Source organism: Xiphophorus maculatus, chromosome 12 (assembly GCF_002775205.1).
Source record: "Xiphophorus maculatus strain JP 163 A chromosome 12, X_maculatus-5.0-male, whole genome shotgun sequence".
Taxonomy (NCBI): Eukaryota; Metazoa; Chordata; class Actinopteri; order Cyprinodontiformes; family Poeciliidae; genus Xiphophorus; species Xiphophorus maculatus.
The window spans coordinates 11,106,140-11,131,394 of NC_036454.1; the positions used below are offsets into that span (position 1 = coordinate 11,106,140).

The following is a 25,255-nucleotide window of genomic DNA, read 5'->3' on the forward strand; positions in this document are numbered from 1 at the left end:
TTAAAATAGTTGAAGTGCCAATAAAACGTGAATTGAAACATACAAATCACTGTTGACTAACAGCTGACATTTTGGACTACAAAAGCTGACAGGAAGTAGCTAGTGGTAGCGTTTTCTTGTGCAGAACCGTGGAGGTGAGTGATTTTGTCGGCTGCAGACAGTGCAAAGGGCACAATCACTAGTTCGGCAACAGTAGCTATGTTGCAATGGTACATTGCTCCCGAGGAGGCATTTATAGGAAGCTTTCGACCTGCAGGTAGGCAGCTGTGAAGCATCGTGTTTAGGATCCATTTAATCAAATCTAAGGAAGTTTTTTCACATTTTAAATGCTGCAACAGATAAGTGGTTAGAATTCATATTATTTTGGTATCATTTGTAAACGTGTCTACACGACAGTAACCAAGTTCTCCCTTGTTTTAGCATGTGATTGTTGATTCACTGGTATCAAACTCCAGTCCTGGAGGGCCACTGCCCTGCAACTTTTAGATGTGCCTCTGCTGCACCACACCTGAATAGAATAATTAGGTCATTAAGGCTCTGGAGAACTGATCTACACAAGGAGGAGGTCATTAAGCCATTTCGTTCCAGTGTTTTGTACCTGTGGCACATCTAAAAACTGCAGGACAGCGGCCCTCGAGGCCTGGAGTTTGACACCCCTGCATAAAGTTTGATATGTCTAAAAAGTGTGGCGTGCATTTCTGTTCGCACCGTCAGACTTGGGTGCAAATACAGCTGCAAGTATTTTTTCTCTTTGTCTCTATCAAATTTGGATGCATAACAAATAAAAAAATTTTCTCTTGGCTCAACAGATAAAGCTCTGAAAATGGACACAATTCAAATTTCAAGCTTTACCTCAAATTCTCTTGGATTTACCTCTGATCTTGGAGCACAAGATAAAAATCTTATGCTTTAAAGTTTAAAGCATAATGATAACTGGACAAAGTATTACTCTGCTAAAGCACATTTCTTTCCAGAGAGATTGAAATAAATTCTAAAATATTATATTTTGCAGATCAAAACCTTAATAAAATGTGTTACATTAGCAAAGAAGCTCATAATAGACAGTCAGTTGCTGTTATGCTTGATCCATTACACTCGTTAGCGGTTTATGTTACATGAAGTTTGTTTCTCTTTTTAATAAATAGATGAGAATTCCCCTTCGCTCCTGTTGCATCTTCAGGAGTTTCATCTCTCAGAAACAAACTTTAGACACACAGAGGCGTGGCTTAAGCGGCGCAGCGATGCGCTTGGTGCAGTTTCGTTGCAGAGGTGACGGAGATGATGTCAGAGTTGGAGTGGAACAAGGCCAGGGGCTAAATGTGGTGGATCTGAAGGCGTTTGACTCCTCTATGCCTTCAACTGTGAGAGAGCTGCTGCAGCTGGGGGACAAAGGGCTGGAGTGTGCACAAAGGTACCCAAACCGGATTTATTCATGCTTTTACCCAATTTTCTTCTTCTCTGATCTCCGTCTTTCTTCTTGTCAGCATCATATTATGAATGAACCCAACAGATAATCACTATGAAAATCCTCCAATAAGTGCTCTTCCTCCTCAGAGCTCTGGCGTCTGGCAAGTTTGTGGTTGAAAGAGCAAACATCCAGCTGCTGTCCCCCATCCTGGCCCCAGAGAAAGTGGTGTGTGTGGGCATGAACTACCGGGACCACTGTCTGGAGCAGAATGCGCCGATCCCCGAAGAACCCATCATCTTCAGCAAGTTCCCCAGTGCCATCACGGGTCCTTATGACCACATTATTCTGCCCACAGAGAGCCAGGTGAGAAAAAGGAAACGTCTCCACTAAATGACTCTTAGAGCTGCTTTGAAACCACTGAATGAGGCCAAAGCAATGAACTGTGGGACCGTCTGAAAAACATTGTTGATTTTAAACAAAATGTTTTTTTTGCTTGTTTTTTTTTACCCCAAATAAAAGCACAAAAATAATTTTATTGTCATTTACTTTAATTTAAGCATTAAATTAAATGCAATGTGTTAAGAAACAAAGAAGGAAATAATGAAATATTATATGTCCCATTAAGGGCCTCAGATGTTCGGCTTACAAAAGTAAAGTTGCGTAGTTTCCTAACTTTAATAAAAAATACTTTGAGTTGTACCTAACATTTTACATTTAAGATATAGATTAGAAAATCTCATCCTAAAAAAAAAAGATAAAAAATGCCCATTTGCATTTGCTGGATGATCTAATTGGTACCATTTCTGAACTCCAGTCAGGGACCACAATAAATTAATAGAAGGGCCACATTTAGACACTCTGATCTAATTATACTCATAGCTTGATTACTGTAGAGTATAAACTAATTATCAAGTTAAGGGATTACATAATATTCAGCTCTGAATATTATTGCAAACAACTTGAACAAATTAAAGCATGTTGGGTTAATAGTTATGTATGACCACTAGGTGGCACTGTGGTACAAGTGCAGATCACTGAAAGCTTTAGTTTCTAAAGCAGCATATTTTCAATCAAAATGTAGTAATTGTAGTATTATAAGTCATTAATTTCTATATTAATGTACGGAACATAAAAACTCTTTATAAGGGCTGTAATTCTACTGTTTGTGATTTTATTCGGAAGAACAGATGAAAGTGGCAGCAGGATTTCTTTGTTTTTCTCCATATTGATGAATCTGTTCACACAGACGACAAACTCTGCTAATAATTTAAAACTTCAGCCTCTCAGGTGAAACATTTGTTTTATTTTTCACTCTGCGAATTGAAGGTAGTAGGACATCATGGCCTGTAAATCCTTCCCCTCGTTGCAGAGATAAAGTCTGGGAAGGAAAATCTAAAACCCTCACGACGTGTATAAGATCAGATTGAAGATGTTGTCACCACTCTCCTCATAGCTTTTCTTTTTCTTTTTGTTTTAGCAGCAACAGAGATCAGTCTTTTAAACGGGTGGATGGATAGCAAGAAGGCGAACCATTTTTCTCTCTGTTGGAGCTGCAGACTGATTTTTTAAGTGGAAGACTTTTCGGTTATAATTTCCTTTCACTGGGATGAACTCACTGGCGAGAGCAACTGGTTTGTTCTTTGCCATGCTCATTTTCCAGACTGTGGGTCATCATTTTTAAGTTTGTACCAAAACAAGTACAAGTTTTAACTGATTGTAGAGTTTCTGTAAACTACAGAGGGTCAAAAGTAAAAAACAAACATATATATATATATATATATATATATATGTTTGTTTTGTTGACAGCAAAACAAATAAAAGTGACATGAGAAAATACCCGCATATGTGTTCATATAAAAAAATCCTACAGTAGTAATAAATCAAGTTAAGCGTAACACTCGAGAATCATTGAGATCAGGAGGGGAGAGAATGTCTAAATTAAATGTAAATCTATATTTGTATAGATCTATATATATATATATAAATATATATATATATAGATCTATACACAGACATTTAAACTAATTTCTGGGTTAATACCGAGACCGATTGACGTACCTTTCAAACATCAACAGGCTCCCTCTGCTTCAAGCTTGGGCTGGTGGCTGATGATGATTCTGCTGCTCATTTCTACATTATTTCCTGCAGTCATAATGTTGAAACCCGGTTGACAGTCAGCAGGGTTCCTAGGAGAATAAGAAAACAGAGCATGGAAAGAATATTTCCAGTTTTGATACCTTATCCCATTGTTCCATCATCTAGAACTTTGTTGATCGATTCCTCTTACAACAAACGTATTAATGAATAGAATAGGCTATAATAAGGCAAATGAGCGAAATCCTTATGTTACATGTCCGTTTTGAACATAAATCAGACCAAATAATCAGATTGATTATTTAAAATATTGCATGCTTAATTCATTGCCCTTGAAATTGAAATGTCACAATAAAACTTCTGCTTTTTTACTAAAAACCAATTAAAATGTTTGTGATCCAAAAGTATTTTCAACTGAAAATGTTTGAACTGGACGAAATGACAGTAATTAATTTATGCTACAGCTGCTGTGCTGCATTAAATGTTTCTGTATTGTTGGAGTCGGTAGCAGCAGGATGAGCAGGCGGTGTGTGGGCTCAGCTTCGTCCTTTAATTCGGTTAGATCTCTGCAGATGTCTGATGCTGTTGATGGGGATTAAATATTACCTGAACAGTTTTATCCACCGATTTCTCCTGACTTAGAGACAACCTGACACCAGTTTGTCATGTTTCCAGTGAAGATGAATTATCACTCTCAGGGGTGATGAGATTCCTTTTTCTTTTTTTTAAAAAAAAGAAATCCTATCTGAGCTTTTTCAATCCATGTCAGATGTGTGACTTTGCCCATTTTTGCTTCCATTTGGGTCTCTGCTGCACGAAGCCCCACTAGGGGACATGGAGGGTATTTTTTCTTTTGCGTTCTCTCGCAATAACGTACTGATCAGTTCAGTACGTTATTGTATGAATACTGAAAGCCTTCCTTAAGGAGGCCATCGTACTCTCTGCTATTATGAGGTTAAAATCTCGTTTGTTAGTTTTATATCTTTTTCTTTAAGGTAGAAATGCACCACTAAACAATGTGCAAAAGCAAAACAGGCCAAAAATGGACTTTCCCTTTCTTTCCATCCCTTCCAAGGTATAACCAGAAACTTTCTGTAAGAAGGAAAGAATGAAATAATACATCCAAACTATTTCTGAGTTAGTCATCTGATTGTGTCCAGCTTGTTTGGCCAGCTGGTTTACCTCTTTATGTTGATTTACCGTCCAGAAACCACTTGCTGTATTCTTGTTGGTTGTGCTGGAGGCTCCACTTCTGTGCCATTTCCACATGGTTAGTGGGCACAGCCAGCAGCAGTTTATTTGGATTTAAAGTGACAAGAACGCTTAAAAAGAAGAAAAAACCAGCTCAAATTAGGCAGAACTCACAGGAAAATCTCATTATCTATATATGGACATGTTTTGAATAGACCTACCCTAACCTGTTGAAGGAACAGGTCACCTTTAACACTTCATCCTGGTCTTTTCTGTTACTGAAGGAGGTGGACTGGGAGGTGGAGTTGGCCTTTGTGATTGGACGTAGAGGAAAACACATCAAGGTGAGCCTCTCATCCCCGCTGACACACCTTAGTGAAGCATTTCTGGTGAAACCATCGTCATTCCTGCTGTTTTTCAGGAGTCGGACGCTCTCTCCCATGTGGCCGGGTTCGCCGTGGCGAATGACGTGAGCGCTCGCGACTGGCAGTTTAAGCGCAACGGGAAGCAGTGGCTGCTGTCGAAAACGTTTGACAGCTTCTGCCCTCTCGGACCCGCCCTAGTAACTATTGATGCTGTGAAAGGTGAAAGAGAACGAGGAGGAGGCAATCTGGTGAATCATGCAATTAACTGTGATTTTGGCTGTTTGCTGCGTCACTGAGTTAACAAGCTAAAATCAGAGGAAAGCATGGCTCCCTGAATGCGTACCGCATCGGTGACAAAAAACAAAGTCATTATAGAGGAAAAAATGGAATAATGTGCATCATTGCTCCATGTTTTTGCAAAAAATCCAACTCAAACAAAATGAGAATACAACTAAATCAGTGATGATATTAACAAGTCTGACTTTACTTCTCATTTCCAGTTAGTTAAACAGATTAAATGTTCAGGAAAAACTCCACATGGGCAAAATCTTAGGATTTGACACTGGTTTGTTTCTTCATGCGTACATTAGTGATTGATAAGTTGACCAGATAAATTATAAAGTGGATTTTGTGAGTTAAAAAGACAAGAATAACATTAAAAAGCAGCAAACGGTGAGTTGTGGTCATCTTAAATATATCAAAGGAGAAAACATCTGCATTAGTTCAGCCTCTGTGAGCAACTATGCCTTTTTTGGATAAAAAATACGTTTAGTTTTGCAGTGAAACATCAAAGTTCCCCTAATGCTTTTCAAAGAAACGGTTGTGTAATTGTGCTTCTGTTTGCAGCCATTTTCACGTGAGTGTAAACGTTGAGTGGGGGGAGCACAGACAGCAGCAGCAAACAGCTCATACAAATACACAAACATTTGTTTGTAGAAGAAAAAAAATGTTTCATTGCATTAAGCGTTTTAAAATCTTTGTAATTAATCAAAATTAACAGGTTAAAGTCCCGTCCTTTTATGAATGCGTGTCTTTTTCAAATGTTTTAATTAGGATATTTGCTTTGTTCATCCTTTTTTCCTCCAGATCCTCATAACTTGGGGATCCGCTGCCTGGTTAATGGGGACACTGTGCAGAGCAGCAACACCAGCCAGATGATCTTTAAGACCGCAGAACTGATTGCTTGGGTCTCAAAGTAAGTCACAGATGCAATCTGCTGTTTTTGATCCCCTAATAGAGCACACAGTTTTGTCTTCACGTCTCTGAACTGAAACCAAATGCTTCAGCAGAGAATTATCCAACACCGACTGGAACATTTCACTCAAAACCAGCCAACCAACTGGAGCGTTGCTAATCTGATTTCTACATTTTTGGACGGTAAAGCCTCTCCCTCCTTTGCTAGAGGGACAACGAACGCCCTGCTGGCAACTCACAACACATTTCTGGCTCCTTTCAAAAATACAACTGGCACTGGTTATTTTAAATGTTTTTATTGCCCAGAATTTAAAGTAAATCACTATTATCTGTTTGTTTTGCAACAGCGTGATCTTTTTTATGAAAATTAAATGTTGTATCTTTCAGGTTTGTGACGTTAACTCCAGGAGACGTGTTCCTGACGGGAACTCCTCCCGGTGTGGGCGTTTTCAGGAACCCACCCGTCTTTCTTAAGGTGATTCATGCATGACGCAAATAACAGTAGGAGCTTTTCCTCCTGCAACTTTTCAGACCCATCCAATAAATTAATATATTCAATAGTTTCTTTATCACTAAAACACATTTGTATAGATTATTTTCACACAGATGGACGTTTGAAAGCTTTTATTTCTGTTTTTAGTTTACAAAAAAGACATTTAAAATTAGAATATTACATCAGACCAATAAAGAAACAGAAATGTGACTTGGGTTTAACTAAAAATATATTAACTTTTTAATCCAATGAATGAGACTCAATGGGAGATTTACTCTAATTTTCTGAATATGACTGCATCTAATTCCCTTCAGCACACCTGATCAACTCTGTTAACGAGCCGTTCGTTTAATTCAGGTGTAAAAAGTCACAGGTTAACGCCCAACCTGAGTGAAATTGCGTCACAAGTTTTAAAAATATAATGAATGTTTCCAGAGGTCATCAAAGGTCAGCCAGTCCACATTTACAAAATCAAAGAAAATATGGTGTCAATCTACTAGGCTGCCTTTTGTACAGTAAAAATTTCTGTTTGTGCCATTATAATTTTTTTAGATAAAAAAAAAAAACTCAAAGATCAACATTAAATGGAAATTAATTGCATTTTTTTCCAACAAAATGTTTGTAGCGGAGTTGATTGTCACCAAATTTGTTTGATTTTGTAAATGTGGACTGGCTGGTTGACCTTTGATGACCTCTGGAAACATTTATTGCTATATTTAAAGTGTTAGCGGCACAAACAAGGTTTGCGGCACAACTATTTGACATAGATTTTGTTTGATTTGCAGAACTTCACTCAGGTTAGCCCTGGAGGACTGGAGTTGTGTTTTGTTTTCACTCTTCATTTTTATCCAGACATGGAAAATATTTAAATTCCTAACTTTTTCCAGACTGAATAAGAACGCAGAAATATGAACTATGTGTATGAAAGTAACTTTGAATGCAGCTGTATAGCAAAATGCGTCACATGTTCTGCTGAAATGGAAAAATTCAGTAAAAATAGCATGTAGGTATGCTTGGAGGCCCAAAAAAGCAGAGCTTTGTGAAAGGAACATCTTCCCACTTGGTGATTATGGGGGTGGACTCATCATGCTTTGGCTTGTTTTATAACCATTGCCAAAGGGAAAGTTGTTACCGGAAGGCCAAAAAAGAAGAAGAAAAATCCTGGCGAGTTATGAAAGCCCAAAGTGAAAATGTCAAAGTGCAGCTGACGTCAGGCTTTTTTAATGCAACTTTTCTGCACAACCTCAGTGTAAAAATAGAAAGCTGTTTCACTTCAGCTCTACTGTTCACAACAAAACATGTTTTTAATGAGTTCCTAAATCACAGAAAAGTGGATTTTAGCGTAGTGACTCATACCAGCCGCTGCATGAAACATACAATTAGTGCAGAGCTTAGTTTATCTGCAAGTATCAAGCTTCATTCCTGTTAATAAATGGGCCAAAAAAATAAAGAAGGGGGATCAGATTCTGGCACAGTACCGCTTTGTTAATTAGCAGATCTTACACTCGGCAGCATGATTCAATTTCTTTTGGAGAGGTTTGTGTTTTTCCCGGTTTCTCTTTCTCCATTCCCATGGGGTTTGACCATTCTTGACCAAATGTTTAGGCAGACAAAAAGCTAATTAAGTAATAATGGTAACAGGAGAGCGTTCCTTAAAATAGATGTACTGTCTTCCATGTGACGCACAGCGCCTTGTAAAAGCATTCAGACGCTCCTGAACTTTTCCACAGTTTGTCAAGTTGCAGCCACAAAAGTGGTTATTTTATATGACCAAGAAACAGAAAGTAGTGAATCATTTTAAAATGAAAAGATAAAATTGTACAGGTGACATGTTATACTTCCTTGAACAGGTTTGGATAGCTCTATGGGAAATACAAAACATGTTCATTATATTTTTTGCACAAAATCATTCTTGGATAAAGACATTTCAGTCTGCTCTGTTCTGTTATTTTAAATTCAAATAAGTTGCTGCTGGCCACGCCACCCAGCTCAACGTTTACACTTACATGTGCAAATGGCTGCAAACAGATACACAGTAACACAACCGTCCATCTTTGAAAAGCAGAAATGGAGCCTTCTGCACAACCAACAAGAATGCAGCAAGTGGTTTCTGGATGGTAAGTCAACAACAAAACAATTGTCTTTTCCAGCAGCCATTATACAGCACGTACAGCGGTAAAAGCAGCTGACCAAACATGCTGGAGCTTAGCTTTGGTTGATAGCTAATGGCACTGTGAATGTCTATTGTTACTAATTGGGAGTTTTTGGAAACCGCTCATTTTCCACACCAAAAACAACTTATTGTCAAAAAAAGCCCTTTTTAAAAAAAAAAAAAAATTTTTTACAGCATTTTGTCTCTTTTTAGAAGGAGTTGAGACCCAAATCGAAGTTTAAAAATGATGCAAAAATTTTATTTAGCAAAATAAATCCACTTTCTTTAAGTTACTTCTGAAGGCAGTTTGTGGCACTAGATCTTATTTAAGGGTAAAAAAGTGAAATGAGCTTCATGCAAAAGCCCCACATACTTTAAAAGTTAGATTATTATCTAAAATTATTATTAAAAAGTTAAAATTATTATTTCTTCTACTTTAGTATTATGTGCTACTTTTATGGTCTTTTGAATAAAATCACAATAAAAACAGGTTTGTGGTGGTAACATGACACGTTGTGAATCTAGAGCTCAGGTGGTGTAAATATTTTTTACAAAGCACCTTTACTTTTCTAAAAAAAAAAAAAAAAGAATATAACAGAAATAACCTTTATTGTCCCTCAATAAAGTGGGAAAATCAGCAAAGTGATTCTAAAACTGTTTATTTTTGCCAGATGAAGGCTCTGTTGTCTTTTGGTTGCTGTGATGCTTGTTTAGGAAAAAGAAAGAAATAATCTAAATTGAACTAATGTTTTATTGTTTCCTTTCAGAGAGGAGATACAGTGGAGTGCCAGATTGACCAGATCGGCTCCATCATCAACAAGGTGGTTTAAACTCTTCAGCAGGAAACTGCAAAATAATAAAAAAATACAACGTTTAGTTAGTTGTTTGTTTTATTTGCAAGTGTTTAATAGTAACAAAGAGGAAAAATGTGGTATTTTTACTACAACATGAAACAATGTAATTAGTGACTCAACCTACTGACTCACCAGCTGGTAAAGAGACCATCAGCAGCCGCCCACTCATGATGTACAGCACAAACCGTGAACCTCTTGACTGACTAACACACCGGAAAAAAAAAACAGGACAATAAACGCTTCGTTTTTTATTTTCAAATTTAGAGGATTTGATTGGCAGCGGTTTCATGAAAAGGAAGATTGTACAAACTATAATGGAATAAAAATATTCATATTATCTGAAGGAGAATTTATTATCGGTATTAAGAACTTTGTGTTTAATCTCCCTGCAGCTCAAAGCACAGAAGCCCTCTTTAATTACCACCCACAGACAGCTGCAGGGGAACTAATAAATGTGTTTATCTGGTTCCAATAAATGCAGTTTGACATTTTTTGAAGAGAAACATCTGACTGAAGACATTTTCTATAATAATTAGATTTTTCTGTGGAAAATTAAACAAGAATTAAGACGTATATATCAAAGAAAGCAAGATTAGTCAAAATTGTGCAACAAAAATATTAAACATTATTAATATCAAACTGCTTAAGAGAATATTTATGAATGGTTTAATTGTTGCTCAGTGTCCCAGTTTAATTTTTTTTTTACAGCTAGTGAAACATTACAGATGGTTTAATATGAGCTTCTTATGAGTGTTTTCAGCTGTCAGACAATCATTAATAATTGGGTTTTATTACTTCCAGCTGCTCTTCAGTTTGATTTGTAATATTTTAACTTTATTTCTATTGAGCATTTGCATTTCAAACTACAATAAATGAAAAACAAGCAGAGGACACAGAAAAAATCTATAAAGTTTTGGGTCAAGATTAAAAATATACAGTGTATATAATACAACAATTATATAATGTGGTGAATTACTAAGAAAGTGTTTAATTTTTTTCCAGTTCACATTTTTCTTTATTACATAAAGTTTGTGTTTTACGTCCAGCCATTTTGAAGAAGTAGTTCCTCCTTTCACCAATTGTTTCTCATGGCACTTTTGTTGGCTGTAGTATTAGTAACGTGTATTTGTTCTGTTTTTTCAGTCCAGCTGGATAATTGACCAGATATAACACAATTGATCAGTTTACTGTCTAGTAAAGGGAAATCTGAGGGCATTTCCAAAAATATTCTATGTTTTTACTTTGAAGCTCCTTAACTCTGAGTGATTTAATCACAGCCTTACCACAGCCTATTAGGGCCTTTCTAGATAGAAAAAAGGAATAGTACATTTCCACCAAAAAAAAAATTATACCTTTCTGAGTTTCAGAAGTCAGAAATTTTGAGATTAATCTCACATTTTCTGGATATATATATATATATTTTTGACATTTCTGAGTTTAATTATTCAATTAAATATTAGATATAAGTCCTACAACTATCCTGACTATTGTGACAGAAATACATTTTCAGTGAAGAAATATCAGCCAAAAATCTTAAATTTAATTTCTGTACAGTTGTCTTAAACAGAGACTTTCTCTGAACGCTTAATTAATTTTGCTTTGGTTCTGTCTGAAATTTATGCACCTTTTTCTACCACAATTCTTTTCTTCCACTGAACTTTCTATTCAGATAGCATTTTCTGAACAGCCAGCAGATATTTTGTTGCCTGATTTAAATGTGGGGGTGCTTATGTAATTTTTAAAAAGTGGATCTGAACCAATATTTCCTAGCTATAAAAGAACAAAGTGTTGAAAATATATCACCAATAAATGTAAAAGATTCTTCATATTTTGAACTGAATTAACTTCAAATGTCAAACATAAATCAATTCTCTTCTTGTTAATTTGTAAAAACTGCAAAAAGGTTTAAACCTTAAAGAAGAAATTTACTACATTTAAAGTTTAATTTGTCAGGTTGTAGATCCTCAGAAGTGCCACCGGGTGGCGGTAAAGTCGCACCGTCACTCGGAGCTGCGGTTTGTTCCTGATTTGAGGGTGAAAAGCAGCTGCACTCACTCTGGACTGTAAAAACAGTCAGCTGTACACAGCAAACATTAACGGCTGCCAGAAAAAACTCCCATCAAAGCGAGGAATCGATTGTTCTCCCCGTCTTGATGTCCAGAGGTCTGCGTCAAAGAGTCTCCCCAGAGGCCTGACTCAGCGTGGATGATCTACATTCAGGGGCGAGAGATCCTCAGAAAAAAATGACTTGTCGAGAAATATCTTATATTCATCCTTAAAGAGCTCAGGCTGCTTGAACGCGACGTGAATCTAAGATGAACCAAGAACTTCTTTATTTAAAACATTTTACATATAAGGAGCAGCTGATGACAGGTTCTTCGTAATGCTCTCCCGCAGCAGAGAAATGGCTTAAAAGTAAAATTATAAAATGCAATTAAAGCAAAGAAAGCTGCTTCTAACTCAGAGTGACTATTTTAGTTAACAGAACAAAGCCTTTTTCTGACAACTATACAGAACGAGGTCAGATTTTTTTCAGCAGAACAAAGCGGAGACGAGGCCTTGAGTCATTCTGCGCACTTAACATTAATTGTAGAGGTACTGCGAGATGAAGCGCTGCAGCTTCTCCCGGTTCTCTGACAACTGGAACAAAGGACTAACACCGAGGAAGATGGCTCCCGTCTGACGCGTCTGCAGAAGGACCTGAATTAAAAAAACAATGAAGGTAAAAATAAAAACGTTAGAGGAAACTCCAGCTGCAGCCTCCGATTCATCACTGCTTTTAATCCTGCACAGGGTTAAAATACAATCTTGACCTAAAAAACATAGAAAAACTGTGAGAACATTATGTGAATAACTTTATTCTCATATTTTTATTTGTAATAAAAATATGAGAAATTTATAAGAAAGTCGCAACACTATGAGAATAAATACGACTTTTAGTATGATCGGAATGTTACAAGAATAAAGTCATAGTATTAAAAGAATAAAGTTGAAATAATATGATAATAAAGTCATGTTTTGAAAACAGTCACTGTATTACGACAATAAAATTGAAATAAAGAGAATAAGGCACACTATTACTAGAATAAACTCAATATTATGAAAATAAAGTCTAAATAAAATAATAAAGTCATACTTCAAGAATAAAGTCAATAGTAGAAATAAAGTGTAAAAAAATACGAGAATAAAGTTGTAATATGAGAAAAAAGTTATACTACTACAATAATAAAGTCAATATTACGAGAATAAAGTCATATTTTGAAAATAACATTTTTATATTACAAGAATAAAGTCTAAATAAAAGAATACAGTCATACTTCAAGAATAAAGTCAATAGCAGAAATAAAGTGTAAATAATATGAGAATAAAGTTGTAATACGAGAATAAAGTTATACTACTACAATAATAAAGTCATTACGAGAATAAAGTCATATTTTGAAAATAACATTTTTATATTACAAGAATAAAGTCTAAATAAAAGAATAAAGTCATATTTCACAAATAAAATTATTATATTATGAGAATAAAGTTGAAATAATGAGAATAAGGTCATATAACCAATGAAGCTGTAATTTACGACTTTATGCTCATATTATTTCAACTTCATTCTGGAATGTATGACTTTATTTTTCCATTTTTATTTTATTTTCTTAGATTGGCCCTAATCCTCATAAAAAGCAAAGGAGAGATGGTGGATAAAAACACAAGAACAATAACTGAGCAAACTCTGAAATCATGAGGCCAAAGAAGAGACAAATCAGGCCGTCCTTTCTGTTCTTTAAGCACCAGAAGCGTTTCTTCTTCTATGGTTTGACTCGCAGTTCTTCAACGCGCCGCCTGTCCGACTTCAGGGACGAGACGAGACAAGGCTGACTGATAACCTCAATATTAAACTGAATAATTGCCTCCAGGGATCTTTGCAGATATATGGGTCAATGACGCTCTATTTTTAAAGAAGGAGCTTCCGAAGTTACAGTTGAGACACCGATTCAGAGAATAATAAAGATTTATAACTCCACACTTTCTTCTAAAACCGATTAGCGTTTTCCTCATGTAGGTTTAGTGTCGAATTTGATGCACATTAGCCAGTCTGCCCCTCTGATTCCTCATCATTTGGAGCCGTTTTCAAAATATCAGCAGATGGAGACGCCAGATGCTCGTATTCTCATCAGCTAAAGAAAAAACAAATAAAAAAAACATTCTCTACCCTCCATCTTGGACTGGATGGAAAACAACTTTTATTGCCTTTGAAAGCTGCAGAGTGATAATCCCTCACAACAAACATGCAGAGTTTATCTGTTCTGATCAAAGTTTGAGTTTAATCCTCGCTCCGCCGCCTGTGTGAGTTTTTCACATCAACACAACCCACAGGAAAAATGTCGCCAGAGGAGTACCTTAAAAATAACTCTTTACTTGTTTAACCTCAGTCAAGTACGCAGACTGTTTCCCTCGGTAAAATCAACAACGATTCTTAGCAAAATAAACACCTTCATAGCTGCAGCACCAGACTCAGATGTCTTTATTTAGAGAAGATATTTTTAAATTATATCGCAAAAATCAAAACTGCCATGTAGAGTGAGGTGAAAAAGCATTATAGACTTCTTTCTGTTTTTGCCAAACTTAAATGTTTTAGATAATCAAATACAATTTAAAGGTAATCTGAGTAAATACAAAATGTACGTTTTTTTAATTATGACAATATTGACAATTTTAATGGACTTTTAATACAAGTTTTAATGCAAGTTTGCATTAAAAGTGTCATTATTTAGTCGTAAACATTCATAACAGGTATTTTGTCACGTTCGTGACAGTGTCATGTCAGTCTTCTGCACACCCGTCAAATAAAGTGTTACCAAACCGATCGAACACAGCGAGTTTTATCAGATATTTTACAATTTAAACAAAAAACATGACCCTCACTCTTCATGTTTTATATTTAAGTAATTTGCAAAGCACTAATTTTGATTTTCTTCTTAAAATTAGACACTAATATCACTAATATTTAGGTTTCCTAAGGACTATCACATTCAAAACTGATGACTAAAGGTGAGCTAGTTCATGTTTGATCAATGGATTTAGCTCAGAGTATCCAAGTGGTGAATTAACGGATATTCCTATTATGTAAAATTCACTTTTTGCACATTTTTATCCTTCCATCTGTATCTCAACTGCTTCTTAAAGCAGCACAATTGCTAAAAACAAAAAAAAACCCACCCAGCAGTTTTTTGGCAATAAATTAATGTTTTTGGTGTCTGTAATATGAGCAACCCAAGCTAAGCTCCAGAACATTTGGTCAGCTGGTTTTGCTGCTGTTTGTACTGTATATGGCTGCTTAAAAAGAAAAGTGTTTTGTTTTTGACTTACCGTCCAGAAACCACTTCTTATTGGTTGTACAGGAGGCTCTGTTTTTGCTTTTCCAAGATGTATGGTTGTATAATTGTGCATCTGTTTGGAACTATTTTCATGTGTGAGTGTAAATGTTGAGTTGGGGGGTCGTGGCCAGAAGCAGGTTATTTGGATTTAAAGTGACAAGAGGCCCTAGAACAGCTCATTTTGGAAGGAAATCTCATTATCTAAAACTGTTCATTACATTTCTTGTGCTAAAAATGTAATGAACATATTTTGTATAAACTGTAGACTCATTCTAACCTGTTCAAGGAAGCATAATGTCTCACCTTTAGTATGTAAATAAACATGGTGTAGTTGTGTCTTTCAATAGGAGTGATGATTTTATTGTGGAGAAAAAAAAATCTGATGTTGTATAATATTTGTGTCATGTCACTCATCCCGTTACGTACTTTCCTCAAACTTTTAAAAACCGTAGGAACCCAGAACACAAAAACTAAACAAGAAAGTGACAAAATTAGATTCCCTACATTTCTCCAAACCTTGAAAGCACCACAACAAAATTTAAGCATTTCAAGGATTTCTGCACCGATATATGAACCCAGTCTGAACCAATGGACGGTTGAATTGCACCTGAAGCCTCAGCGCTGAGCGGAGCTGTAATTCTCAGCCGACAGATTTACACACACACACAGAGAGAGAGAGAGATGGAGGCTGTCACTCACCCCGAGGTCTATTAGTGTTCTAACTGCAGTGTGTGCCGCCTCCTCTGAGCAGCTTTCTGTGAGATACAGCACAAAGGCACACATGAATCAAAAGAACAGCCACATATCCAATATAGAGAATGAGGTCGGGATAACAGAACAAAGCCTCTACCAGTGGGACTGTAATTTTTATACTACGTATTATTGAGGGCTGCCATTTGGGTAGATTCTCGCTGCCTTGTGTGTTATTTCTGAAATGCGAGAGTGTGGAGAGTGAGTGGGGGGGCTGCGGTGGCTTTCCTCTTTGGCCTCTGCAGATTTGTTAGGACTCAGTGAATCAGTGGGAAAAACGAGGTGACAGGCTTTTAAAGTTATGACACAAAGACACAGAGGATCTCAGTGTGGGTGTGTGTCGGGTCAGGCTCACCATAGTGCTGTTTCTTCTGATTTGCCGTTTCACAGAGATGGGAGTGTATCTGAGATAGAAATTCGGCTTCTGCAGCAGGAAAGACGAGAAAATAGAGGTATTACTCTGCCAAAGCGAAGGCCTGACACTTCCTACAGATGGTGGATGTTCTCTTTATGCTTCAGCAACGTGCTACCGTATAGTAAATTTGTAGCTGGTCACTGCAGAAAAAAACATTTGAAAGATGAGCATCAATATTAATTTCATCCTTGCAGCAACTCCGATACTTTGATTAAAAATTTAACCTCAAGTCCAACATGTTTCCTTTTTATCCAAGTCATTTAAAGCTGTGATAACTCATGGAACCTGCCACAGGGAACTTGAGTAAATCCAGAGTTTTGTACCAAGCAGAGGCAAGTCCATCACGTCCAGAGCGTTGGTGGTCCAGCACAGCGCCCTCAAATGTCCAGCTAGCATTCTGCAGAGGAAGAAGAGCATTTCTGGGAACTGCTTCGGCTGACTTATCTAGGAAAGTAAGGACAAAGAAAATTAATTAGTTTTTATTCAACAAGGAAGTCCAAGACTACTGTCCAGACTTATTTTACCATTTAATTAGGGCAGTACTGTGTATTTTCTGGGCACAAAGTACCATTTTAAAGCACAATTAGTAACAATGCTGCCTTCAGTTGTAAAAATGCTACATCATATCAAATATGGCTGAAAAGAAATATGACTTTGTAATTTAATGCCTTGAAACTGAGCCTCTGTCTCTTTAAAAACTCACACTCCTTGTGAAACTTTGCATTCAGGAAATAGATCTCTGCATCTATATCTATAGACAGATGTAGATATAGATAGAGCTATCAATATCTATATGAATCTATAGAGAAAGAAACTGAGATAGACCTCTATCTCCACCTCTGTAGAGACCGGTAGAAATAGATAAATATACATAGAGAGATAGATTTAGACAGATATAGAGATAGATATAGAGCTATACAGATCTAAACAGAGAGCTAGAGCGCAATAGATAGACAAAGATATAATATCTTAAAAACTGAAAACTGGCTAAATTTGCATTTACCAAACATTAATATACAACAATGCCTCTTAACACACAAATAACTAAACAATATGACGGTCCAATACAACTGGGACATCTGACGTGCTTTAGGTTGTTGGCGGGGGACATTGGGATAAAATGGACGCCTCCCTGGTCTGGTTTTCCAGGCCCGTCCCACTGGGAGGAGACCCAGAGGAAGACCCAGGACGTGCTGGCCTGGGAACGGCCTGGGATTCCCCTGGAGGAGCCGGACCAACCGGCCGGGACAAGGACGCCTGGGTCAGTTAGGCTGCTGACCCCGCGACCCGACTCTGGATTAAGTGAAAGATAATGGATGGATATTTTTGAATACCTTAAGATTACATAAATTACGATTCATCTGCATTTTTCTCACTTCTCCAACTTTTTTAATTGTGAAAATTCTCCATTAGCTTCTTGATATCAGAAACTTAGGATTTATATCCGTTTTGGGCAAAAAGGACAATGAAAATCAATCAAACCAAATCAATAAGTCAGAGTTCTTGGTCAACATTATAGTTGTTTAATTTAGTTTCCCACCAAAATTTGAAATTCTCCAACCAAAGCTCAAATTTCTCCAGGTTAAATGTTACTTCCTTGTGTTTTTTGGCCCCAGTAACTTGTTTCTCCTTTGTGTTGCAGCGGTTTGAACATGCAGGGCTGGTTCACAGGGTTTCTCTGAACACTTGACGTTAAGATGCGTCTGCTATTTGAACTCAGGGAAGCATTGATGTGGGCTAATCTGCAGCAGAGGGAACACTTGGTCTGCCTCTCCTGGGGCAGCTTGAGAGGCAGTTTCATCATCATGTTTGATGGTTTGTGTGACTCCAGTTGGAAAAAAAAAGAAAAACTTTCCTGAAATTTACCAGACTCACTGACTTTCATGTTGTGAAATGACAAAGACCTGCCATTTATGTGAAAGAAAACTATTGCTGATGGACTTGTTGAACGTTAAATCTCAGAGAAGACCCCCTGAAGGTTATTAAGAGATTCACAATAAAGTCTGCAACTACTGCACTGCAAAAACACAAAATATCACCAAGTATTTTTGTCTAGTGTAGTGTTTGTTTTTAGTGTAAATATCTTAGTACACTTAAAGTAAGACAAAACTAACAAGTACCTCTTTAGCAAGACATTGCAGTTTGTTTAAAGTAAATATTTCCTTAATATTGATAAAAATGTACTAGTTCCAACAAGACATTTTTCTATATTATTCATCAATGAGAGTTGAGGAAGGAAGCTGATAAAAAGAAAGAACTAATAGAAATGTCTTTTTGTCGGGTACTGACTTCAACTTCTGTAGTGAAGTCTGGATGTTTAGTCAGAACCAGGAGTGGTTGGATTCTGCAGTGGTGCGTTCAGATTTTTCATAGTTATAAAGTTCAGCCATTTTTTACATCCAGATTTACAGCATTTGGCTTTTATTATGACACATGACTCACATCAATGTCATAAAAGTTGGTTAAAATGCAAGATGAGGCTGCAGATGTTTTGAAAATATTTGGATATGTACCCAAATTAGAACCACAGATGGTTCCTGACCCAAATCACCCTCTTCATCGCCACTACGGGTTGTCGCCTTCTGCTTGTAGATACAAAAAGATATAAACGTTCATTTATCCTCATTGATAATTTCAGATAAGCCCAAACAAACTGTGGTGGTACATTATTGTACTGTATACTATTTTGTATCAGTGACGTCAAGGGAGGCAGACACCTGTAGTCCTGATAAGTAGAAATTAAGGCCATGAGAAGTAAAATACAAAGATCATCAATCTGAACACGTAACTTTTCTGTACATAATTATTCTTATTGGTAATTTCAAGATTTTTATGGTCAAAGTTGCCTTTTGAAATACATGAAAGGAAATCGGGGCGAGGCAGTGCAGTGCTGCGTCTCACCTCTGGGGGGCGCTGCCTCTCACAAGTGAATGAAGCAGGCATTTGGCGCATGTCCATTGCTGTCTGTCTTTATATTGCCAATGTACTTGTTTAATTACATATTTTCTATATGTTAATGAATGTGTGTGACACATTTAGTGTTTCTGATTGGCCATAAATGTGCAGCAAAAATGCGTCAGGTGAGGCGGAAAGTACCATGCCTCACTGATAGAGGGCAGCCCTGAGCCCCAGAGACACGACGAGCAACAAATTCTCTTCTTCTACGAATTGAAAAAACTGAAAACAGTCAGGGGAAAAAATACAGACGAAACCGAACCGCTCAAGGCCAATCTCTCTTTAATTTAACTTTTTGACATTTTTTCATATGATTTCTTTCAGTCATTTCCCTGTATTAAATGTAATTTCACTGATTATATTATTTTAATATCTTTGTATGCATAGATGAAAGGGGTTGTTACAAATTTCAGGTGTAAATGTCGTGTCAATAACCCTATTAGAGCTGTGTTAATGAGGAAGAAAGCTAATGTCTCCAATACTTAATAGATTAGTAGATTAAAGTGACAGTAATTCTGAGGCAAAACAGCTCTTAAAGAATCTAAACAAACTAGATGTTGCAATAAAAAATATCAGATTGGTTCAGCTGAAAAAGGAGTGAGAATGTATTTAATAAACTGGGAATGTTGCCTTCAGCCGTGCAAACAAGGGCAGACAGGCAGCGATAACGTTTAAAACAGCTGAATACTTAGTCCAAATAAAAGCAACATACAAAACCGAAAAACAGCAACAACTACAACAACCATCGGTCAATTACAGGTCATTACGAGGATGATTCAGTTTAACGGTTGAAAATTAGCATAAAACAGCAGCACAGAAATGCATAATGAATAATTTATCCAGCAGTGTGTAATTGCATTATATTTTCTCGCTGCTAAATGCTCAATGCTGATCAATATATTCTGATCTTGAAAAAATATTTTCTTTTTAACAAAGCCCCTTGGCTTGCAGGACCGAGACACGACATAAATAAATAATCTAAAAAACACAAATAAAACTAGAACTGCAAGCAGTTATAATGGGTTCCACTCCCGACCCTGCAGATCCCCCGTCACCACACGTTTACTGTCGGCCTCGATATAAAAAAAGCTTAAGTGCCTTTGGAAGACAAACATGTTGGCAGAAAAATAAATCTTTTAGAAATCTGGGAGTAAAACTCTCATAACAGCAGATTTTGTTCAGCAAATCCAGTTGAGTTACTGCCCAGCTGCTGAGAATGACCACCTGAAGTGAATTTATGCAGCCAAACCGAGTCCGGGCTGAGGAAGAGGAGGAGGAGGAACAGGAGGGAATGTGTTCTGTTGCTTGTTAGGGAGGCGTTTTGTTGCAGTCATTCAGGTCTGAGGAGGAGAGAAAACGCTGGATGGACAGCGTTAAAACATGGTGTTTGAAAAGAGAACTGCTGCTTGTTCAGAGGACAAAGATGAAGTCAGTCGTGTAGCGGTGTGGGTGGTTCTGGTTTTACTGAACAACTGCAGTGAACCACTGACTCGCTTGTGGAAGGACAAAACCCAAAGGTTGATTTTTTAATTCTTTTTCAATCGCTGAAAACAATGTTCATCCTACATGCATACTAGGAAGTAATACCTGTTATCGATTGCAGTTTTCTGGCTGATTGTTAATTACCGATATTTAAAAAGCTTCACCTGCCAATTCCAATTTTGGCCAATTTTCTGCCGAGATTGTTATACAACAATGATTGATTTTTAATATTTTTTATGATTAAAGACATATTCTGGATGTCCCATCTGTTGGAAGTCATTTTAATGTTCATGTTCCTATCAGAGTCTTCAGTTTGCTGATAAATGTGTTGAAGACCATAAATCCAACTAAAGGGAAGATTTATTTTAACTGAAGCGGATGAGTTGTGATTGCTCACAGTTATGGGTCGTTCAGCAGGTCAGCTGCTTGTTCTCAGATTCTCTGGTAAAAGTCTCCTTAAAGGTGATCTTAATTACCAGCCACTGCCTGGGACGGCACCGAGACTCATGATGGGTCTTGTTTTGTCCGCAGCAGAGAGAAAAATTCAACTTCAGAGTAAAAACTTCTGTTTGACTCAAGTTTAGATTTAGACAAACACTGAATGTAGCTACAAAAGGTACAAAATGTTCCTGGAATGAAAAATGTGACACTCTGAGGGGCGACAGGAACACGGTTGTGTGTGAGAATAGGTGAGTGGGAGGAAAATTGTAAAGCGCTTTGGATAAAAGCCCAATGTAACTGCGGTCCATTTATTGGTCCGTATTCCAGAATGGTCCGATATGAGCAAAAAAATCCTGGAGCCAAGATGTCCCATCACTGGTTATCTTTTAGAGAGGCTGCAGTATGCAGCGAGTCGGTGACCTGCGTTTTTCATTTGTAGGTTAAGTTCATTACTCAACTCACAGTTTTACCCATCTGTTGTAGAAATACAAGCAGCAAGCTGAAAAAAGAAGTATACATCCAGACCTGGACATTTTACTCTTCATATGATGTTTATTAGATTTAATGAAGCAATCGGCGTGAATATATATTTCTATTTTTTAATTGACTAAATGACAGCAATGGAATTCAATACTTCAGTCTATTAAATGCTTGTCTTTAAATGTAGAACTTTATTTTAAAAATGCCTCTGCAACTAAAGAAGAAAATGCCAGAGTAAAAGAATATTTATAAGCACATGACACATATAATATCAGAATAATTTTTATATTGCTGCATCTCTAATAGTTTCTCTTCTGTAGCCTAGAAAATTAACCAACAATAATAACAGCTCTGCTTTTTAAGTCAACTTGGACAAAAATGAGACAAAAATACCAAAATATATTAATCTGATACTGATTCATACTAATGAGTACCATGAATATAAGCTGCACTCACTAACTTTAAAAAGAAAAACAATGCACATATACAAGCCAAACTTGTCTATAAGCCACAATTGTTCAAGTTGTATCAGAGATATTTACGCTGAAATGTTTATTTTTATAAACTTTGAATAAAATCCATACTGGAAAAATACAAAAACTGCAGGAAGAGGTCGCACTAGATTTTTTTTTTATTGTCCATCAATTTGACTGAGATGATAAAAAACATAATATATATTTTACCTGACATAAAAAAACAACAACCATAAGACACACAAAGCAGGAGCTTCTTAAAGAGACAGACGCCCAATTTCAAGGCGTCGAATTGTGAACTCAAATGTTTTTTAAGTCATGTTTGATAAACAAAGCATTTTTATAACTGAAGGTAATATAGTTACTTCATTATGCTATAAAATGGAACTAATGTCTTGATGCCATCTACAAACCTCCTGATTAAACTGGTTTTCAATCAAGTTTTCACATTATAGAGATTCTTTCTAAATAACTTGTATGTTGCAACACAATAATGTAATTTATAATAGATAATTTTTTGTCAAATTAGTTTATTTTAATGGTAATGTTACACAGAAACAACTTATTAAAATGAGAGATTAAATGATAAAAAAAACAAAACAAAGCTTAGTTGAGTGACGATCCCTAAATGTGTCCATCTTTAAGTTAATCATGTCTTCTTTCATGATTCTTAAACAACCCAAAGTCACTTTGAAATATTTAAACTCCTGCTGTTTGGTCCCTGTGGAAGAACCTCGGCTGATTAGAGTTGGTTTGAAATATCGAATCCAACAGGAAGTACGTCTAAAGACCACACTCTGCTAATTCACATTCAAGATATGTGAGATGTGATGTGTAGAAGCTTTTTGTAATGGAGATTTAGATACTTCAAAGTTCTTTTCATGTCACCATTCTGTGTTTCTGCATGCGCAAGTTTACTGCGGTCTCCCAGTGATTGCTCTGGATGAGCAGAAAACCTTTGTCCCATTTTCAAACCTCATGCTACTCTGAATCATATGACAAATCCAAAGGCGACCCATGAAGCTTTTCTTTACCTTGTATGAGCGCAAGTCCTGGTCCTCGCAGTCAGAGTCGCTGTGATATGGGTCATCGGTGGCGGTCCAGTTCAGAGTGCCTTCCCTCTTCCAGAAATCACAGATGTGAACATCTCGGGGAATCTGCATGAGACAAACCGAAGAGCAAACAGTAACACTTTAGTTGAAGGAGTGTGCATAAGACTGACATGATACTGTCATAAACATGACATGTTTTGACATATTTATGCCACATTAATGACACTCTTAATGCAAAGTGGACACTTTTAAAGAACTTTCGGTTAAACTTTACATTAAATATTTGGCAATATTTACCAAATGATGCAAATCTGGCACTTTTAATAGACTTTTAATGCAACTTTTAGTGCAACTTTGCATTAAAAGTGTCATTATTTACCAAATGGCACTTTCTGAAAACAGTCGTAAACATTCATAAAGACTCCTCTATGGTCATAACAGGTGTTGTGTCATGTTTATGACATTCTTATGCCCATCCTTTCAAATAAAGTGTCACCAGTGAGGGTATTAACTAGTAGGTAACAAGCCGAGTTCATCACTGGATTGCAGCTTTAATAATAACTTATTTCAAGATAAGTGTTCTGAGTGCCTTGGACTTCTTATAAATTTTCTAACAAGGGAGTGAAACACAAAAGCCGTGCAGTACATGTATGTGAAAAGAGTTAATTAACACTGTTGGGTGTCCGAATACATGTGACCTTTAAAAATAAAGATACGCAAAATAAAGAAATTAACAAAAGTCTTTTAATAGACACACTGCACTGTCCAAAAGGTTTTGCATTTTTATACTACTTTGGTAGTTTTTGCTTTTAGAGAAACCATCTAGATTTCACAGAGATCATACGCATTCTGAATGTAAAAATTAATCTTCAGATTCTGCAGATTAAGACATTTCTCACATGACACTGGAGGATCATAAAGCTCCGCTGGTCTGTGTGCAGCTGCAGGCTACGCCGCTGCTGCCTTGTGTCACTATTTCACACTTATTCAACGATCCCATCTTACCCTTCATCACTGCTCTGAGTTCTAACGTCTTCAGGGATGGACAAAGGAATAAAACTTACAAGCAACTCAAAGTCAAGACAAAAAACAGGAAATAAATGGAGAGAATGCTCGAGTAGAATGATGTGGAATATGTTTCATGAGGGGTGAAAACAGAGAGAAATATCCGATAGATGGATGTCTGTACGGAGTAAATGAACTGAACATCTCCTTCCTTTTCCTGTCACACCGTTGCTGTCTCATCTTCCACCTTAGTCATGCAATGCAGATAAAAAATATTCATTCCCTTTAGATGCTTTAATCTTTTTGTTAATTTTACAAATCAACCATGATCGTAAAAAATTGCTTTCGTCACTTTAGGAGTGCCACAAAAAAAAACCTTTAAGTGAAAACTAATTTATAACAAATATGAAATATAAAACACACGATTGAAACAAACCCACTGTCATCTGACTGATAAAGCGGGAAGCACTGTGAGAGTCATGTTCTCTGATTTCTCCAATGATTTTAATTATTGCATAAATCACCACATTCAACTTTGTAAGCTTGAAATGTAAAAGTTCATGATTTTGAAAAATATTTAATTTTTGCAGGTTTGATTCAAACGTTAACCGTAGCTGGTTGGTAAAATGATAATTCTTCATTGCAGTAACTAAGCTACATACTACCTTGGTTTTATCTAAACATCCGTTACAGTTTTTTTAAAGCGAAATTTGCTTTAAACTCTCCTCACCAGTTAAACTCTCCTCATTCGTCTTTTTACTCACGTTTGCGACTCTGCGTTGCTGAACGCAGTACAAGGCTGTGAAATGCACTGCTGTGAACCTGGAGGCTTTTAGGTCAAAATACATACAGCAGTTAGCCTGCATTATGCAATGTGTTAAACTTTTTAGATTCACGTTAATAACCGTAATGTTGACACAATTCATGTTGATTTAAATTCCAGGAGACGCAGGTGGAGTCCTCAACCATCGTCTGGATCGCTATGGAATATAAGACGCACTTAAAATCTTTTAATTTTATCAAAAAACAACCTTATAATCCGGAGAGCCTTATATGTTGTTCTGGAGTAAAACAGCGCT

General features: G+C 36.7%; 2 protein-coding genes across 3 annotated transcripts in view; one reads left to right on the forward strand and one right to left on the reverse strand.

Annotated features, from left to right (window-relative positions):
* Positions 1 to 93: 93 nt before the first annotated feature.
* LOC102230079 (fumarylacetoacetate hydrolase domain-containing protein 2-like) lies at positions 94 to 9,773 on the forward strand. Of its 2 annotated transcripts, none has more exons than XM_023344219.1 (8): positions 94 to 134; positions 1,146 to 1,411; positions 1,555 to 1,771; positions 4,978 to 5,037; positions 5,115 to 5,277; positions 6,145 to 6,253; positions 6,640 to 6,727; positions 9,665 to 9,773. In XM_023344219.1, exons 2-8 carry the CDS (start codon positions 1,146 to 1,148, stop codon positions 9,725 to 9,727), a joined length of 966 nt encoding a protein of 321 aa, XP_023199987.1. In that variant the 5' UTR covers positions 94 to 134; the 3' UTR covers positions 9,728 to 9,773. The 2 variants fall into 2 exon arrangements, with proteins under 2 accessions (XP_023199987.1, XP_014324110.2); XM_014468624.2 differs by lacking the exon at positions 94 to 134 and adding an exon at positions 141 to 256.
* Positions 9,774 to 12,048: 2,275 nt separating this feature from the next.
* The window catches only part of LOC102232250 (glycerol-3-phosphate acyltransferase 2, mitochondrial-like), a 143,765-nt gene continuing 130,558 nt past the window's right edge, over positions 12,049 to 25,255 (reverse strand). The window contains exons 20-24 of the mRNA XM_023344115.1: positions 23,154 to 23,276; positions 16,612 to 16,732; positions 16,229 to 16,297; positions 15,823 to 15,878; positions 12,049 to 12,451 (exon numbers count right to left, since the gene is read on the reverse strand). Of these exons, the coding sequence (XP_023199883.1) occupies positions 12,335 to 12,451; positions 15,823 to 15,878; positions 16,229 to 16,297; positions 16,612 to 16,732; positions 23,154 to 23,276 (486 nt within the window). The 3' untranslated portion in view covers positions 12,049 to 12,334. The remainder of the gene's footprint in view (positions 12,452 to 15,822; positions 15,879 to 16,228; positions 16,298 to 16,611; positions 16,733 to 23,153; positions 23,277 to 25,255) is intronic.

Excerpts from the sequence above, each read along its gene's own strand:
- LOC102230079 (XM_023344219.1), top strand. The coding sequence starts at position 1,146 with ATGAGAATTCCCCTTCGCTCCTGTTGCATCTTCAGGAGTTTCATCTCT. Across the intron at positions 1,412-1,554 it reads GGGCTGGAGTGTGCACAAAG|AGCTCTGGCGTCTGGCAAGT; the intron begins GTACCCAAACCG and ends CTTCCTCCTCAG. Across the intron at positions 6,728-9,664 it reads ACCCACCCGTCTTTCTTAAG|AGAGGAGATACAGTGGAGTG; the intron begins GTGATTCATGCA and ends GTTTCCTTTCAG.